Source organism: Ambystoma mexicanum, chromosome 7p (assembly GCF_040938575.1).
Source record: "Ambystoma mexicanum isolate Mex_15411 chromosome 7p, UKY_AmexF1_1, whole genome shotgun sequence".
In the NCBI taxonomy this organism is placed as follows: Eukaryota; Metazoa; Chordata; class Amphibia; order Caudata; family Ambystomatidae; genus Ambystoma; species Ambystoma mexicanum.
Genome location: NC_090939.1, coordinates 154,256,679 through 154,273,622, shown reverse-complemented (window position 1 = coordinate 154,273,622; position 16,944 = coordinate 154,256,679). Strand labels below are relative to the sequence as shown.

Below are 16,944 nucleotides of genomic sequence, written 5' to 3'. Positions count from 1 at the left end.
AGAACTCAGCATTGGACCCTGGCTGAAGGTACAGTTTGCCTTACAGCTTCCGCCAGTGAAGGACGGCCAGGACCTCCAAGAGGGAAGCAAGATGCCTCCCCTAAACATCTCCCCGGGAACAGAGGGAGATACTGAATCCAGAGGGCCCTCTGCAGCTCCAGAACCGGTACCCAGCCAGCACACAGCATGCCCTACTAGGCTCTGCAGCAAGCTACCTAGGTGGAAAGTGCCAGAGAGTCTCTGAACCAAACCCAGGACAAGGCATCTGCCTGCAGCACTCTCCTCAGCTTTGGGCCGCCCACATTAAAGGACAACACAAGACCAGTGAAGAAGCTAGGAGGAGTGCATCAACAGGCATCTACCGACATCTGCTTTAAAGGACATTGTCGAGCCAGTCGAGCCCTTCGAACTGCAACCGACTGCACCATTGACTGTTGTTAAACGACAGTCGCTAAAACCATTTGAGATGCCTCAACCAGTGCTTCAGATCCACCGACCAGCAATAAGACAACGATTCCTGACCCTGAGTCGTCTTGTAGGCCAGCCTGCGTCTGTCCATCCAGCCTCGCTTGCCGAAATGCCTACTGCCTGATACCCACAGCTGTCTCCTATCTTGAACTCTGTCAGAGAAGCTGCAAAGTGCCCTGAAACTGACGCGGCCCTGTAGAGCACCAAGAATACCTACAAGCACAAGGTACATTGTGGTTCTGGCCCCCTGGCCCTTCTCCAAAGGCACTAGTGAAATTTTACGACCCATTGGTCCATTTGTGTTGAAGCCAAGTGTCCTTGAACTATTGCGATTATTTACTATACTGATTACCCTCCTTTCAGTATCCTGAGTGCATCCCTTTTCCTTCTTTTTGTATTTCGTAGTGTTGCTAGAACTGTCTGTTGTGATAATAATAAAGTAGGTATTGTTATACAACCTTGACTGGACAGTCCCTTTTTATCATTGGATAACAATTGTATTTTCGCCGTGTTGCAACTAACCAACGATCCATGACCTTGCGGAGATAAGCCTGCCGTTCCGTCACCGTTACCAAAATTGGACAAGTAGGTTTATAATTTGCTTGTGATTCCAATCTGTTTGGATCCCTTCTTGTGTACTACAAGTGTGGGGCTGATTGATGGTTTAGAAACTGATATTCATCTCTGGACCACTGGTTCCCAGAAAGTTGATTTGTCACAACCTGACTGATAGGCGCTTGTACTTCTCACTGATGGGGGTGCGACGTCTGACTGAGTTAAGATTGTACTTCCCACTGAGGGGAGCTTGTCCATCTCACTGAAGGGAGCTTGTACGTATCACTTATGGGAGTGTGGCATTTGACATATGGGCGCTTGTACTTCTCACTGATGGGGGTGGGACATCTGAATGAGGGGAGATTGTACGCCCCACTAATATAAATAACCGTTGACTCAATGTCCACACATTTGCCCCCTCCCCGGCTCCACTCCGCCCTTTCCTATGAGCACGATCAAGCGGTCCGATAAAGCATATTAGAGCACGAATGAGCAGCAGGAAGAAGTGACCTGACACGAGCTCACATCAATTTCACAAACACATTTTCGGGGCAGCTGCATGCAAACTCCCCGTCTCGCCATGTCGCGTGTGAATAGTCTTTCTAGTCGTGGGGGGTCGCTTTGCATGCTGGGGCACGTAGTTCTGCTTCAAAGGTGTCCCAGAAAGCAAGTAATGCGCCCGGCATGCGCGTCGCTCACTCATGAAACGAGACCATGCTGGGTGGGGGCTGAATTACAGGAAGTTTGCACCATTGCGAATGAAATAAGCACTAGGGCAGAAATGGCCGTTGCAAAAAAAAAAAAAACATACTTTCCAAAGCATGCTTGCAACAGGGCAGTGTTTGCCCTAGCCCCCGTCATTTGCCCTACTGCAAAAGTGCATTGCAAGTATATATCTTTTTTGGCACTAGGACAACGTTGTCTTGGTGATAATTGCACTTGCATTGATGCGCAGTTCCGGTTACACGGGCCCTGACGTCCTTATGCAAGACTGCAAGGGGGTGGGCGTGTATTGGCGTAAACCAGTCAGTATAGACTTTATACAACTCCTGCTGGATTAATTTCCGATTAAAAGATGACGAGTAGAATTAACTCAGAAGAGCGAGAGAAGCAGCCCGAGCGGCAAGGATTGCGGAATCCCCGACAGAAAGGACGCGTTATTAATGCTTGTTTTGCCATATCGTGCAAGTACGCGGGAATGAGCCGTGCGTGGGTGAATGGACGCAATCGGTGTGATAGCGCAGCGGGTCAAGCGACTGCTGCGGTGCTCTGTCTGTGCAACCAAATTCATCCTGATCTGAGCTGCACTGACCAAACATTAACAGCTGCTATGTACAGCGCTTCCACGCTACAAGCCTGTGCCCTACGTGCTATGTATAAATGCAGCATTGTCCCAATAGGATAGCTCAGGGACAACGTGCTCACCTTGGAAACAAGACTACACGAAGCAACACCGGTTCGATCCTCTGGTCCGCGTTTAGAAACCTCTGGGTGTTTAAGCGCATTAAGACAACAACAAAAAAACAATTGTGTAACAGCGCCTCGATGCCCCAGGCTATGAGAGCGCTTTAAAAATGAAAATAAATAAAAAATTATTATTGCACTATGAGCTTCGCAAACAAGGATCAGGCGACTGACCCGACACCCGATATCAAAAAGTGAGATTCCCTCTGAAAAATAGGCCGACAGATTTTGGACTAGAAGAAAACCCCCAGTCATTTGGGCGCACCCTCACTACACAGACATGTGTAACAGATATATGTTTGGTAATGTAGCGCTTCAAATTGCGGGTGGCCTCAGAGCTTCTCAAACGAAATTGTTGTTTAGGGCTTATTGGACGCCAGAGAAGCTATACAGGAAGCAACGTTTGGACAACAATCTTTGCTGGAAGTGTAAGTGCTCAAGAGGATCTCTCAGTCACTTGAGTTGGTCCTGTCCCAAAACAAAGCAGTTCTGGGAAAAGGTTTGTGAGAGGTTAAGTTTGGTCTTAAGCATCGCAATCCCCATTAATGCTTCATTACTGCTTTTAGGCGATGACTCTTTGCTGGATGAAATTGACTTTGGTAAGAAAGTTTGGTTGCTGTGCACGTGCATGGTTGCTAAAAAAATCATATTGAGGTCCTGGAAATCAAGTAATTCCTTTAATATTGATGACTGGGTGGAGGAGCTTCTTTTCAACGTATGAAAAAGCCATTTACAAAAACACAGATGAAATGGACACATTTTGGGACATTTGGAGCTGTTTTCTTGATGTCTATGGATGAATTTGAACTTTAATTCAGGAGCGATGCATCCCTAGCTTTGAATATTACTGTTATGATTTATTACTTATAATTTTATGCAATGGTTTTGTAATATTCTTGTATCTGCATGTAATTGTCTTTGGCTTCAATGTTTTCTTTCTTTTTCCTTTCTTCCTTTCCTTCTTCTTTTCTCCCTTTCATGCACCTCTATTCTTTCTCTTACATATGATATTTAGGACCAGTTTATGATGAACTGTTTAATATGTTTTGACTTTGGTTGTCTATGTGCGTGATTAATAGATTAATGTCATATGTTGTTCTTATTTGTTATTATGAAAATAAAAATTTTGAACTCGCAAATTGCGGGTGGCCGTTTCAAGGCGTTATTGGGGAAATGGGAAGTGGAGTGTGAGAAAGAAAGTGTGAGGAAAGGGGAGAGGAAAAATAGGCCATTTCTGGTTATATTAAGAATCATAGGCTCTTTTTTATAGGGCTTAATGTAGCCCTGGAGCTATTTCAAGGCACTAGAAGGGAGATTAGTTAAAAGAAGGTAGGGGCTAATTGGGAAATAAATAATTCAGCACCCCTCCGAATTTAAGAAACAACATTTATTTATTTGTAATTCTTGTATAGCGCTACTCGCCCCTGGGCCTCAAGGCGCACAGAAAACAGAGACGAGGCATACAGCAGCAGAGATGAGGGCAGAAATCAGGATCAGAGCTGGTGGCTGTGTGGATAGAGATGTTTAATCTAGGTCAAGATTAAACAGAAGGGTTTTAAGTCTTTTTTTGAATTCCAGACATGACTTGGATTGCCGAGTTCAAGCTGCAACTTGTTCCAATGCAAAGGCGCCTCTGTATCGAAAGTGGACCCACGAAAGGTTTTTATGTTAAACCTCGCTTGAATGAGTTTTAGTGGGCCGTAGGATCGCAACTTACAGCCTGCTGAGAGAGTAGAAAGGCGGTTTGAAAGATATTGGTGGGCTTCATTGTGGACACACTTGTAGGTTAAGGACAGTAGTTTGTGCATAAGCCGTTGTTTGACAGGCAGCCAGTGTAAACTACGTCGGGCATCAGTCACGTGCTCCCTGCGGGATAGCCCATGCACGCCTCTGACAGCTCCATTTTGAGCATCCGCTAGTGACTGAAGATTCGTCTTGGATGTCCCCATCAACAGGTTGTTGCAGTAATCAAGGCGTGAATTGATTAGAGCTGTGGCGAGGAGAGCCCTGTGTTTTTGTGAAATGATCGGGCGACTGTAGTTCAATAATTCTGAAACATAACCACAAGAGGCTCGAACAATGGCAACATGGGTTTCATGGACAGTTCGGCATCCAATGTACTTCCAATGTTTTTACCTTCCTGGATACCTGAATTTGATTGCCAGCTATTGAAAAAGTGTTATATTCCGCTGACAATTTTTGTAGTCTTTGTCCTGAGGCTAATATCAGGAGTTCCGTTTTTTCAGGATTAAGAGCAAGGGAGTTCATTATCATCCAACATTGGATGATATCGTATACACGATTGATGGTGTCCGAGTCAGAGCTATGATTGCCGCTTAGCTCAAAGATGAGTTGCGTGTCATCTGCATAATTCGCCCACTGGACGCCAAGGCCATCCAGCAGTGTGAGCAGTGACATGATACAAACATTAAACAATAGAGGGGAAATACAAGACCCCTGAAGAACGCCGCATGTGGTGACTGTGCGTACGGAACTGGCGCTCTGCGCTGCCACTCTGGCGCTTCGTGGGCCGAGAAAGGACAAAGCAGCCCTGTCAGAACAGTGGGCCTGTAACAGAAGAAGAGCAGGTTTACCTTTCTCAATGATGTTCACAATGTTAGATTTAAGGCCAGACAGTGCCGTTCCTGTGCCGTGCATCTCCCCGAAACTTGACTGCTGCTGATTAAGGACACTATTTTTTTCGATATAGTTTTGAAGTTGTATATATGCCACACGGTCAAGGATTTTAAGTAAAAAAGGTGCATTAGTGATGGGGCAATAATAATGTTGGAGTACATTGGGGTCCAGGCAATTTATTTTTTAGAGATTCCTTTAGGATCTGAGGGAGAGAGGATTCAGCGAAGGATGAGGTAATCAGGGAGGTTTCCCATGGCGCCAGGGTGTTATTAATGCATGTTTTAAATATGGCTGATGGACAGCCATCACCTACACAAGATGTAGCCTTCATTCCAGTCACTATTTTACAGACCTCCGCCTCTGTACAAGGCTGGAATTTGAAGACCCCCTGAGGATAAGTAGATATGGGGGAAGCCTTAGGCTGAGGGGGGTGGAGAGAGCGACTACTAGTCTCCCATAGCTATGATTGTTGTGCTAATATGGGTTTCTGGTGTACTAGGATCTTGGTGTTGAATTCCTCATGGATGGCCTGGCCCCAAGCCTCATCCTGAGGAACCCTTGTTGTCCTAGGTATATTCCCCTCAAACACTTTGAGAACACTAAACAATTCGCGTGGGTTAGAGTGGGCCAGGGCAATTCCGTTGCTATAGCTTACAGATTTAGCCGCAACAACTGCGGACTTCAAGGCCTTTACTGAGTTTTCATAGAGCTCTAATGAGACGAGAGAGGGTTTTTCCCTCCATGCTCTCTCAGCTTTACGCTTAGCTTGCCTCAGAGTAGTAATAGAGTCTCCAAACCAGTCACTCTTATTAAGCTTAGCCTTGACATGTTTCGGCTTTTCAGGAGCTAACGTGTCAATCATATTGTCGATAGTGTTAGTATCTTGGAAGGCATGAGAAGGTGCTAACTGGAGAAAGTTTGGCTAACCAGTGAGTGGCTACGATTGCAGGAGTGTTTAGGATGACACTCTGCAGACAAAAAGTAAGTAGCCATAGAAAGTGTACTGTGCACTAAAAAATGGTCAGACCAGGGGCATGGTATGATATTGATAATACTGGTGGCTAATTGGTGGGTGAGGACCCAGTCGATTGTGGGACCATCTCTATGGGTTGGGGCAGAAAGCCTCTGGGAAAAACCCATCATACAAAGGTCTGAGAGCGGCCAAATGGCCAGTTTATCCTGTGCATCTTTAGCCCAAAGGTTAAAATCCCTGGGGACGATAATGGGAGTAGTGGCCGTGGTCACATTCATAAGAAGATCCATGAACTGTTCCTCAAAGAGAGGGGACACAGAGGGTGGTCGGTAAATGACCACGACAGTAAGGGATCTATTGTCATCTAATTTGACTTTGGCCACCAGACTATCACATCCCTGTTGGGATGGATGAGTATTCCCCTGAATATCAAGAGTTTTCCTAGCAATAATAGCTACTCCTCCCCCTCTGCAAACCGAGCCATCGGCTCTGGAAATACAGTAGCATTTACATACCAAAGTCCTCTTGCTGTGGACAACATGAACAGCAACACAGTCCAAGAAAGTCACACTGTTGGCGTCATAGTTTTGTAGACGCAAAGGTGCATTCAACATTCTAGGGTCACATGCCCCACCCCTTTCCACGAAACTCTGCAGTGTTGCTGTATCACCTGACAAAAATGCGCCCCCACCCATGTCAAGGCGAGTAGGCAGGCCCACTTGCCACACAAGCTGGCATGATCCGCAAACATTAGAAATAATACATGATAAATCACATTTGATCACCCAGAAGCGGCCTGTGAGCTGTAGAAATGCCTTAAAGAACAAACGGATGAGTGTGACGACTCTTGGTAAGATAGCTCAACTAGTTAATGCATTTGCTCAGAAGTAAGCGTGCAGCCTGCAGGTCACAGTCTCAAATCACGGCGGCCGAACATATCTTTCATCCTTCTGTTTTTTTAAAAGAGTACCATTGAGAGGTTATTGTCATTACAAATATATAGAAATCCGGTGAGTTGGTCAATAGTCTACGTGGGATGAGTTGGTGGTCTCGGGCACACACACCTGGCACACTTTGGCGCCTTCCACCTCAGCTTCTGAGCCGCAAACGACTAGAGAAGCACAAGGGTTGAGGTATCCTCTCGCCCACAGGTGCAGGTGTGATGTGCACCAGTCATTCTGTATGAACGCTCTAGGGATCGAAATTGGGATTCGTTGACCAGGAGCTGCTTTTTGGTATCCAACATAACCAGTTAGGCAGGAGCGCCGTCTCGGGAACCTGGACCTAGTACAGAGCACAGAGCAAATCTAACTTTGCACAAGATGCAAACTCTAACTTTTTGTCCATTTCTTGTTATCCAATTTTCTCTAAATGTCCCTTGAATGTGTTTTTATCAGCCTTTATATGCATTCCGAAACATACATTATGTATATCTCGTAACTGTGGTTTGTATGGCACCACCTGACCCAGGAGTCAAAAGTATCTCCTGGTAGCTGTTTGTTTCAAGCTAACCAGGTTCCCCTTGGCTAGAACCAGGTGCTAAATGGCTCCCAGCTGCTGGCAATTTCGAACCCTGGCGCTCTCAGCAGCACAGTGCCGCAAATCGGAGACCTTTCACGAGCAATACACTCACACTATTTTTTCACAGGTGCTGCAGGCAGATGTGTGCGCAGTATGCGCTTTACAAGCACACACTCTAAAAATGATACTGCTGAAATGCTATGTCATGTTATGAGGCTTTTACACTGCGCCACGTACCCACCATAGTAGTCTCAGAGTACCCAGGCTTATCCGAAAGTTGGAGTATTGTATGCCCACCCTGGGTGAACCTGCGGGAGAAAAAAGAAACACAGGGCAAGATAAAAGGATGGCAAAGAGCGTGAATGTGCCAAGATGGAGGGAGTTGGGGGAAGCAGTGGGGAAAAAAATTGGTTGTGGTAGCTGGTTGCACGTGGGTCCTGTTAATTGGTGCGATGTTGTTACATCGCCCGTATATCTTTACAATTCTGTTTTTTGCCGCAAATATTTCAACGAAAATACTTATTGACAAATATAGCGGGTGTGGGTAAGGGATGCAAGAAGTAGGGCGATAGAGAGTAGATAATATTGAGGGTAATTTGGGGTGGAACCCCCCCCCCCCCCAAAAAATATGAAAAACACATTTGATGAGTTTTTTCGTTAAATATTTTTGGGCAAAAAACTGTGGATGAAAGAAGATATAACCCTGTTAATTGGACCTTGGATGAATAATACAGAAAAAATGGTATATTCTAATGTGTTTGTAATACATTGGATTGAATTTTTGCAGTACATGGGTTAAAAGCGATAGCAAATGAGTAAACTAGAAGTATTTGCATGCACGATGGGCTTGCAGTGAGCTGAAGTATTGTGCCTTATTTGCACCAGCGTTACCCCAAGGTGAGTTCTGGAATCGCAGTCATTCTGGGACAGCCAAGCCTGGAGGGCCTGTGTGGCCCTGTCAAGAATAAACTCTGTAAACAGGTGAAAACCAGTGGATAGCAAAATAAAGGGGAGGCCGAGCAACATCTGATTGGCTGAATGGCCCAAATGATAGCTCCCCTGCCTTAGAAGTGAAATGCTTGCATTGATTGATTCCCTGTTCACCACAATTCACCTGCTTCATTCAGTGACACAAAACCAGATGGAACAGCTGGAGTACCTGAGTGCCAACTCAATTCAAATCACCGGGAGGATGGCGTCGCACTAGCACACATGAAAAGACGTGCACCTAAGAAAGGGAAAGAGGAGTTGGGATGGAGTGCACGATAGTTTACATGCCATTACAGAAACTTTGCACCGGTGCAAGTGCAAAGTTGCACTTTATCAGCACTACGGCAAAGTTTGCCCTATTTTAAAAACCCTGGGACATATTAGAAAACCATTGCACCATGAAAAGCGAAGCTTGGCAAGGGATAAGCACCAGAGGAAACATTGCCCTAGTGCAAAAAAAAATGCCCTTTGATGCATTTTTGCACCAGGGCAAAGTTTGCTGTAGTGCTAATACCATTCCGTATTAGCACTAGCGCAAACTTTGCCCTGGTGCAAAAATGCACTGAAAATGTATCTTTTTTTGCACTGGGACACTTTTTGCCCTGGTGCTTGTACTATGCCAAGGTGCACTTGCCACGGTGCAATTATTTTCTAATATGTTGCAGTGTTTTTAGAAATAGGGCAAACTTTTCCCTAGTGCTAATACCGTGCAAACTGTGAACTTGCACTGGTGCAACGTTTCTGTAATCTGGCCCCTGGTTGCTGTCTATGAAAACACATCACACAAAATCCAACCTTTAATTAGAAATTGAACATATTACGCTGAGATGTTAAAATCCATCAGCTTTGAAGTCCCATAGACCTCTGAAGCAGATGCTGTTCACAGAATGAAAGGAGAAGCAAGCAAACACAATACTGTGCATTCTTTACACATAAACAACACAGGAGACCATCTTGGGCCCGATTCATGGAATTTTTTGCATGGTTCAAAGTGCCTTTGCACTGACGACACAAACCCTGATTCATGGAACTGTGCAAAGTGTATTTTTGCAGTGCAAGGTCATTTTTGCAGTACAAAATGACTATGCACTGACTTTGCACTGCAAACATACACTTTGCACAGTTCCATGAATCAGGGTTTGTGTCAGCAGTACAAAGTCACTTTGAACCGTGCAAAAAAGTCCATGAATCGGGAGCCTTGACTTTAAACTCCACTGGCTGCAATGGGAGGCAGTCCTCGGACCCTCACCCTACCTGCAAAGCAATACATTAGGGATCAGTGCAGACACGCCACCGATGACCGTGAAAAAACAGTCTGCAAATCCAGCAGCGTGTGCAAGTTACATTTTAAGCAGACACAAGTTACTCACACAACACAGTTGCACTGAATGTGTTTTTAAGATTATGCACCAGTCGTTTTAATGTGCGAGGCGCAAATCAGTACATTTGAAAAAATCTTAGTGGCACACTTGGGAAAATGTGAAATGCAAGACTTAACACCCATGAGGCCAGATTACAGAAACTTTGCACCGGGGCAAGTGCAAAGTGGCACAGTATTAGCACTAGGGCAAACTTTGCCCTGGTGAAAAAACATATCGCAATTGTCTCTTTTTTGCACTATGGCAATTTTTGCTCTGGTGCTTATACTATGCCAAACTGCACTTGACATGGTGCAATAGTTTTCTAATGTGTCCCAGTGTTTTTAAAAATAGTACAAACTTTGCCCCATTACTAATAGCGTGCAATTTTGCACTTGCACTAGTGCAACATTTCTATAATCTGGCCCATGGCCTGAAAAGAGGAGGCAGTGTTTGCATTTGCCTTGCACAGAGTCTAAAGATGTTTATGGATACACTTAACATTCCATCTCTGCAACCAACTTTACAGTTTCCCCAAATGTAATGTAAACACCTTGCTGGCAGTCACAGCGATGTAATTACCTGCAGTGATTGCAATGCCCAATTAGGCTTAAGAATCGTACTTTGCACCAGTATGTACATTAACCGTAAGTAAGGGGTACTTATCCTTGTTTGACAGCCTGCACACAAGCTGCAGTTACTTATGCGTACTAGCGTGCATGTCACATGACCAACAGAAACATGTTACCAATGTTCTAAAGATGTAGTGCCCATGGTTATCTCAGCGTGTCTCATACTGGAGAAAGCGAGGTGCCTACGATTGCCATTGTTGGTGGCTCGTGTCCTTGCCCATCACATTAGGGGTTCTGAAGCATACTGTGGCACGGGTGTTGCTGCTGCTGGCAGGGTTTTCATCTGCCTCGGTAGACGTGGTTGGCTTGATGGCACCAGATTTACAGTTGAACCTAGTGTTTCAAAATGCAACATGAATGTTGAGAGCTTGTTTTTTTGGGGGATTGAGCTTCAAGTACTTGAGCTCCCACATAGTTCCTGGTTTGGTATTCAAGGGGCCACCTTTCAATACCATCACTGCCAGGTCCTGTGGGGGGGGGGGGTACCCATCATAGGGGAGCTGTTTACCCGCTTGTGTTTCTGTTTTGTGGTTCCAGATGGTGTGTCCATGTAGGTTAATCCACCGGTGCAGTTCCTTGCAAGTCTCCTCTGCATACTATCCTTGCAAGCATTTCTTGCATTATATGCGGGCATTAGCACATTTGAGGGGCAGAGCTGGAGTCTGTGATAGCTTGCATGCCCGCAGTGGCAGTGTAAAAAAATCAAAGCACATCGCTGATCAGAAACGGGCACATACTTAACCCGCCTGCGAACAAGCGTGTACCCGTGTGGGCTGTTTGCAGTACTTACCGGGAAGTACAGACATTAGTCAGTGAGTGGCTCTGTGGATATAATTATGATAGGTTATTTATAACACGCTTAATACCCAGAGGTTTCTAAGCACAGACAGAGGGATCGAACCTGTGTTGCTCCGCGTCGTCTTGCTTCCAAGTTGAGCGCGTTGCCCCTGATCTATCCTCCCGGATATGAAAGTGAATCAAGAGGTGGCACGATTAAAGGGGGCGTGCACTCAGATGCTGGCTTCCCAAAGCATCTAAGTGCTCTGGGAGCATGCAGACCTGCCCAAATTAATTCATGCACATTATACACAGAGTGTTGATTAGTGGAGCAAAGAGTCTGCGCTGTGGTCCTCTGTGCTGTGGTCCTCTGCCCAGAGGCCCCCTGAAGCCCTGTTATATGGGAAGATTCTTGGGTGTCCCAGAGGACTCCCTCGAGTGAGGGTGGGCTTTCACTTCTGCAATATGCCCACCGGTGAGTGCAGTGTCCTACCTTGCTCTGCCCCAATCAAGACAAGCATTGGCAAAGCCAGCAGTTTTGGTTTATGTGCAGGCATGGGGTAGCTATTTGCTACCTTTCATAAGATGGCACCAGCAGGAAAATGGTTTTATTACCTGGACACAGGGGTGCAATGAAACCCACATTTCCGGGGGATGGGGGGGCGCTAACTGATGATGGGAGGGGCCACTTCAAAAACTGGGCTGGGCTGACTTGGGTTCTCCACCCCCTTTGTTCTACCCCCAAGGGTCATCTGGTGTGAGGACCAAGTATCAAATGGTACATTTTAAGGTGCAATATGCCAGGAAGAATGAAAAGGTTAATGGATTTAAAGACAACATTCACGTTAAGTTGCTTTGATAATTTGTATATGCCATGGACAGCAACTTTAGAAAAATATTCTTGAGAAAAAAAACTAGATTGTACACCATAATACTTGTACCTATAAGGTCATGCGACAGTAATAAATTACTAGACTGGCTGCACCAAAATGCCAGTGTAGCAGGAATCATAATTAGGATTTGCTGAGCAGGAGCAAAAAAAAACAGCTCCTGGGTATCAGGCATCACCCTTTAGGCACGTCTGGGGAACCAGGAGCTGATACATAGTGCGTGAGATGCAAACGCTAAATGTGTGTCCATTAAATATTATCCAATATGCTTTAAATGTCTCCTGGGTGTGTCCTTTATTCTCTTTTATACACATTCCCAAACCTAGACAGTTAATATCACATAGCTATGTTTGTATGGCACCACTCCTCTGGTGAGTCACAAGTAGCTCCTGCTAGCTCTTGGTTTCAAGCTAACCAGGCTCTCCTTGGCTATGGCCAGGAGCTAAATAGCTGCCAGATCCTGACAATTTCGAACCCCGGTGTCGCCATGTAATAACAGGTTGCCACGCCTACTTCATTATGGATGCCCATTAAAAAAAAGGGCAGATAAAATATAAGATCATGCCACAGTAATAAATCGCTAGACTGACTGCACAAAAATGCTATTCTAGCCACATAGCACATATGCTGAAGAAAGAAACTAAAGCGCACATGAGCCCCCTACCCTCGGATGTGAAAGTACACGGAATGTGCTTATAGGTTGGCTTGCATACGTGGAGAGGGGGCCGATGTGAGCATTTGATTTTGCTGAGGCAGGGGGGCGATGGATGTCTTGAAAGTAGCAGCTTCAAAGTTTTACTGGGTTTGTGCAAGTACATCTTTTTTGCTTCTGCACAAACACAGTTAAACGTGGAGGCTGCCAGGCTCAGGAAAGGCTTCTCTCCCCACACCTCTGCCAGTAGCAAGTGCGCACATCAGCCCCTTCCAGGGGTGCACCGAGGCTAATATGTAGGGAAGTGGGGGGGGGGTCAAACTCTTCAAATAATGGTGGAGGTGCTAACTTCAGAGAATGTGGTCGAGGGGCAAACTTACGTGTGTGGGGGCATGAAACTTCTTTACACATTCCAATGAGACTATTTTTTTGAAGCTTCAATGTTAAAAGCAGTTAACTTTTCTCTTTACCACTGAAAGCACCCACTTAAGGGCTGCTGTGAGAATGGACAGTCTCCTGTGCCCCCCTCTACCCTTCGAAACACTACCTGGCCATGCAAGTGCTAACCCCACATCACGATTTAAAGTGCCTGAAAAATGTATGCATCTATGCCTAGGAATGCACGTGCTAACAGTTAAATGCTTTATGTTAGTAATTGCAGCGCCTTTGTTAACAGTGAAGCCCAGGCGCCTTTTAACATCTGTGTCGTGTCTGTCTGGCGGAGGCTCTGTAGGTCAGCCAGGTCGAGTCAAGATAGCACAACATTCCAGGGGGGAGGGTATGGGGGGGCTGCAACCAGATCAGCTCAATGGTGTTGTGCCACTGCCTGGCCATATGATAGCAGTGACTGTCAAATGCCTAATACCTATACACAAGTCAGAACGGTTGGCTTGGTCAATGCTTGTTTTTAACAAGTCTTCAGTTCAAGGGAGGGATGTAAATCAAGCAGCTGGGTTAAGATATTTTCATTAATAAAACAACATAAAATGACAATATACCAGTAGCTCATATAGCTGCAATGAAGCCGTAAACTCTCAGGATTCTGCTTAGAAATAACACTGGCAGGCCAAAGTTTGATGTTAGGGCTTAGCAGAGTCAGCTCAAAGAGATCCCAGGAGGCTGTGTTTTGGGCAGAGAGGGGCGGGTAGTGGGTGGGAATGGCCATGGTGATTAGCATGACTATGGGTAGCCAATAGGTGTGTAAATAACAGAACAAAACCTATCAGCTGTGTGGCCGTCTGCAGGTGTCCTCTCGCTCTTAGCTGCACTACAATGCAATAGTTGCAGCTTGTACTATATGTGTGGAGATAGATACCACTTAATAGTCAAAACTAAAAAAAAAAGTATACAGTTAAATAAAGGCAGGCTGGGTAAGGAGAGTAAAGGGTTTACTCCAGAGTGGTCATTTACATGGCGCTCTGCTGGGCCAACGAGGCTTCAGGGCTAGTAGGAGGGGTGGGGGGCATAACTTGTTGAATACCTTAGAGGGTTTCGCGCACGCTGTAGCGAACTACTTGTGACCTTAGGTTCCACAGGTTTGAATCTCAGCAAGGCTCATCGTTAGCCTTCCAAAGTTCATACAAAGAATGCCCTCCAGTAGGGCAACATTAACACCTGTTACTTACAGCGTTAAGAACCTGGCTGCAATAGTGCGGCAGCAAGCGCTGCATCCGAACTAAGGTAGCATTCGGTAACTGTCGCATGCAAGCATGCCTTGTGAATTGTTTCTTTTTGAGAAGCACATGTTTCAGGGCGGCAGATGGGTTGCGGGTGAGCCGGGCGCGCTGCACGCGTTCAGGCCAGTTCAAGGCTGCAATGTGGCGCCCGCAGTGGGTTCGACGCCCCAGACAGCTGAGCCCGCGGTGCACACACACCTCGCCGGTGCTTGGGGCCCAGCGCACGTCTCCAGTCTGCAACAGGCCCACACGGCGGCCTCGCCTTCAAACGCCTCGAACCTTTATCAAGACTCAGCGCCGCGAGGGCGTCGTGGGGGCGCTATCTAGCGCCCAGCACGCCGTGCCACGGTGCGCCCCTCGCCCGCAACCAACGGCCGCGCGCCCTACAAGTGGCACCCTCCACAATGCCAAATAATACCAATCCCCCGGCCCCCAGGGGGCGCTGAAAAAAAAGGGATGGCCGTGCATGCAACGTGTCCATCGTCTCGCCCCCCCCCCTCTTTAAATACCCTTCCCCTGATGCTCGGGGGTGTCTCCAGCGCCCCACACTCATGCCTCGGTAGCGGCTGTAGCCTGGCTGCCCCTCCTCACCCCCATCTGAACAAAAGCGATGCATTCCACAGAGTTAATACATTTATCCCCTGGTCCCCCTCCTCCCCCCCACCCACACTTCCATCATAACAATCCCCGCGCCTGGCCCCGCCCCGGGCGGTGTCTGCTACCTTATGGGGGTTACAAATCATGCAGGCGCCAAAAGAGTCGGGGGGACACCTCGGCGGGCCAAGGCAAGGCGCAGACAGAAGATAGACCCTTGGGACCAGAGCACACATTCCTCTAGCGTCCCCGCTTCCCGGCACCCCACCAGTCAGTCATTTTCTCCCGATAGGGACCCCCGGTTCAGGTCTGACACACGCTGCCAGACCCCTTTGTACCTTTCTTTAATATAACATAACATCAGCTACGCGTGTGTTGCTGAAACGCCACACGTGAACGCTTCATCTCCCCCCTCGCCCCCCCCCCACTATGCAAAATGGCACCACCTGTTGCCCGGGCGCTCACCCAGACCCAGACGGCTCGAGGGGGTACCCATACTTATACATCTTTCCATATTCACTGCCATCCCGGGTCTTTTCAACCCAGAGGGTTTCCATTTTGTCTTTGTGCTCTGAAGCCGCACAAGTACCATGCGGCGCTTTGCACAATACAAGGAAAACGTTGCGTGCGGCGCGCACTACTTTAAAGGTCAACATTAGAAACCTCGGTCTCGGAGCGTGTTTGGGGAGAGGCCTCCTTAACGATGGGGACGTGCCACCCCCGACGGCGGAGGCAGCAGCAGGTTGATGGTTGGGGTCGCCGCCCTGGGGGCATGGGGGTATCAGAGGAAGATGGCACAAGGGGGCGTGGGGGTGCCAGAAGTTATACAAGAAAAGGTCACGTCTCTGTCCTCTTACCTGTAGCCCAGAGCAGGCTGAGGCACCACAGCACTACCCCGTCCATCGTCCAGAGCTTCCATCCAAGGGATCCGGGAGCTGGGCGAGCGGCCGGAACGCACACGGAGAGCGGGCGCGCGTAGGGACGGACAGACGGACGCTCCTGTCTCCCGCACTCCCCGCTATCTGCGGGGGCTCAGCTCAGCACTGAGAGAGAGAGAGAGAGAGCGAGGACGCCTGCTCCTCAATGGAGCCTACCACTGCTGGCAAAAGACAGGGAGGCAACTTCCCACGACCCCTGCGCCCTCCCGACGCTTCCCCTCTGCCCCGATCCGCAAGCCCCTCGCACCTCTCGTTAGGGGGCGCCCGTCTTATTCTAAAGGCGGGCTGAGTGGGGGAGATGGGGACCGGTGGGGCGCGCGCCTGTCAGCGCCCGGGCTCTGGCTCCCCCTGTCTCCCCGCGCGAGCTGCACATTCTGCATCACATGTCTGCCCATTGAAGCTTTCGTCCAAGGGGGCTGGTGAGAGTTTATAATTGAGCGGTGTGCTGTAGTACCAGGCGGAGGGGGAGGACAGGGGGGAGCAGAGGGAGGAGGGGGCGTACTGTGTGTGTGTGTAGAAAGGGAGCAGGCGGGGGCTGCTGGTACTTCTTCCCACACAATTGCATAATAAGGAGAGTCTTTGCAGGTGTTGTGTCCTGTCCTTCCTGTGTCTTTGTGTTTCCACTGTGGTGTGTGGAAGGAAGGAGGTGTTATGCATCCCATCCTAGGGTGACCAGACGTCCCGGGTTTGCCGGGACTGTCCCGGAATTGGGTGCTCTGTCCCCCTTTCTCATGATTATGTTACCATTGAAAACTGCAGTGGTCCCGGTTTTTGGTAGTAGGTCTTCATAGCTGACAGGCAGGAATGCACAATCTCACA

The 16,944-nt window shown here is 47.7% G+C and overlaps 1 protein-coding gene across 4 annotated transcripts in view; it reads right to left on the bottom strand.

The window, feature by feature from the left end:
* ILDR2 (immunoglobulin like domain containing receptor 2) overlaps window positions 1-16,527 on the bottom strand; it is a 1,152,771-nt gene extending 1,136,244 nt beyond the window's left edge. For all 4 annotated transcript variants that reach the window (XR_011283425.1, XM_069635971.1, XM_069635970.1 and 1 more), the window contains exon 1: window positions 16,045-16,527. Coding sequence is in view for 3 of the 4 variants with exons in the window: in XM_069635971.1 (XP_069492072.1) it covers window positions 16,045-16,090 (46 nt within the window). In the remaining variant the exon portion in view is untranslated. The remainder of the gene's footprint in view (window positions 1-16,044) is intronic.
* Window positions 16,528-16,944: the final 417 nt, after the last annotated feature.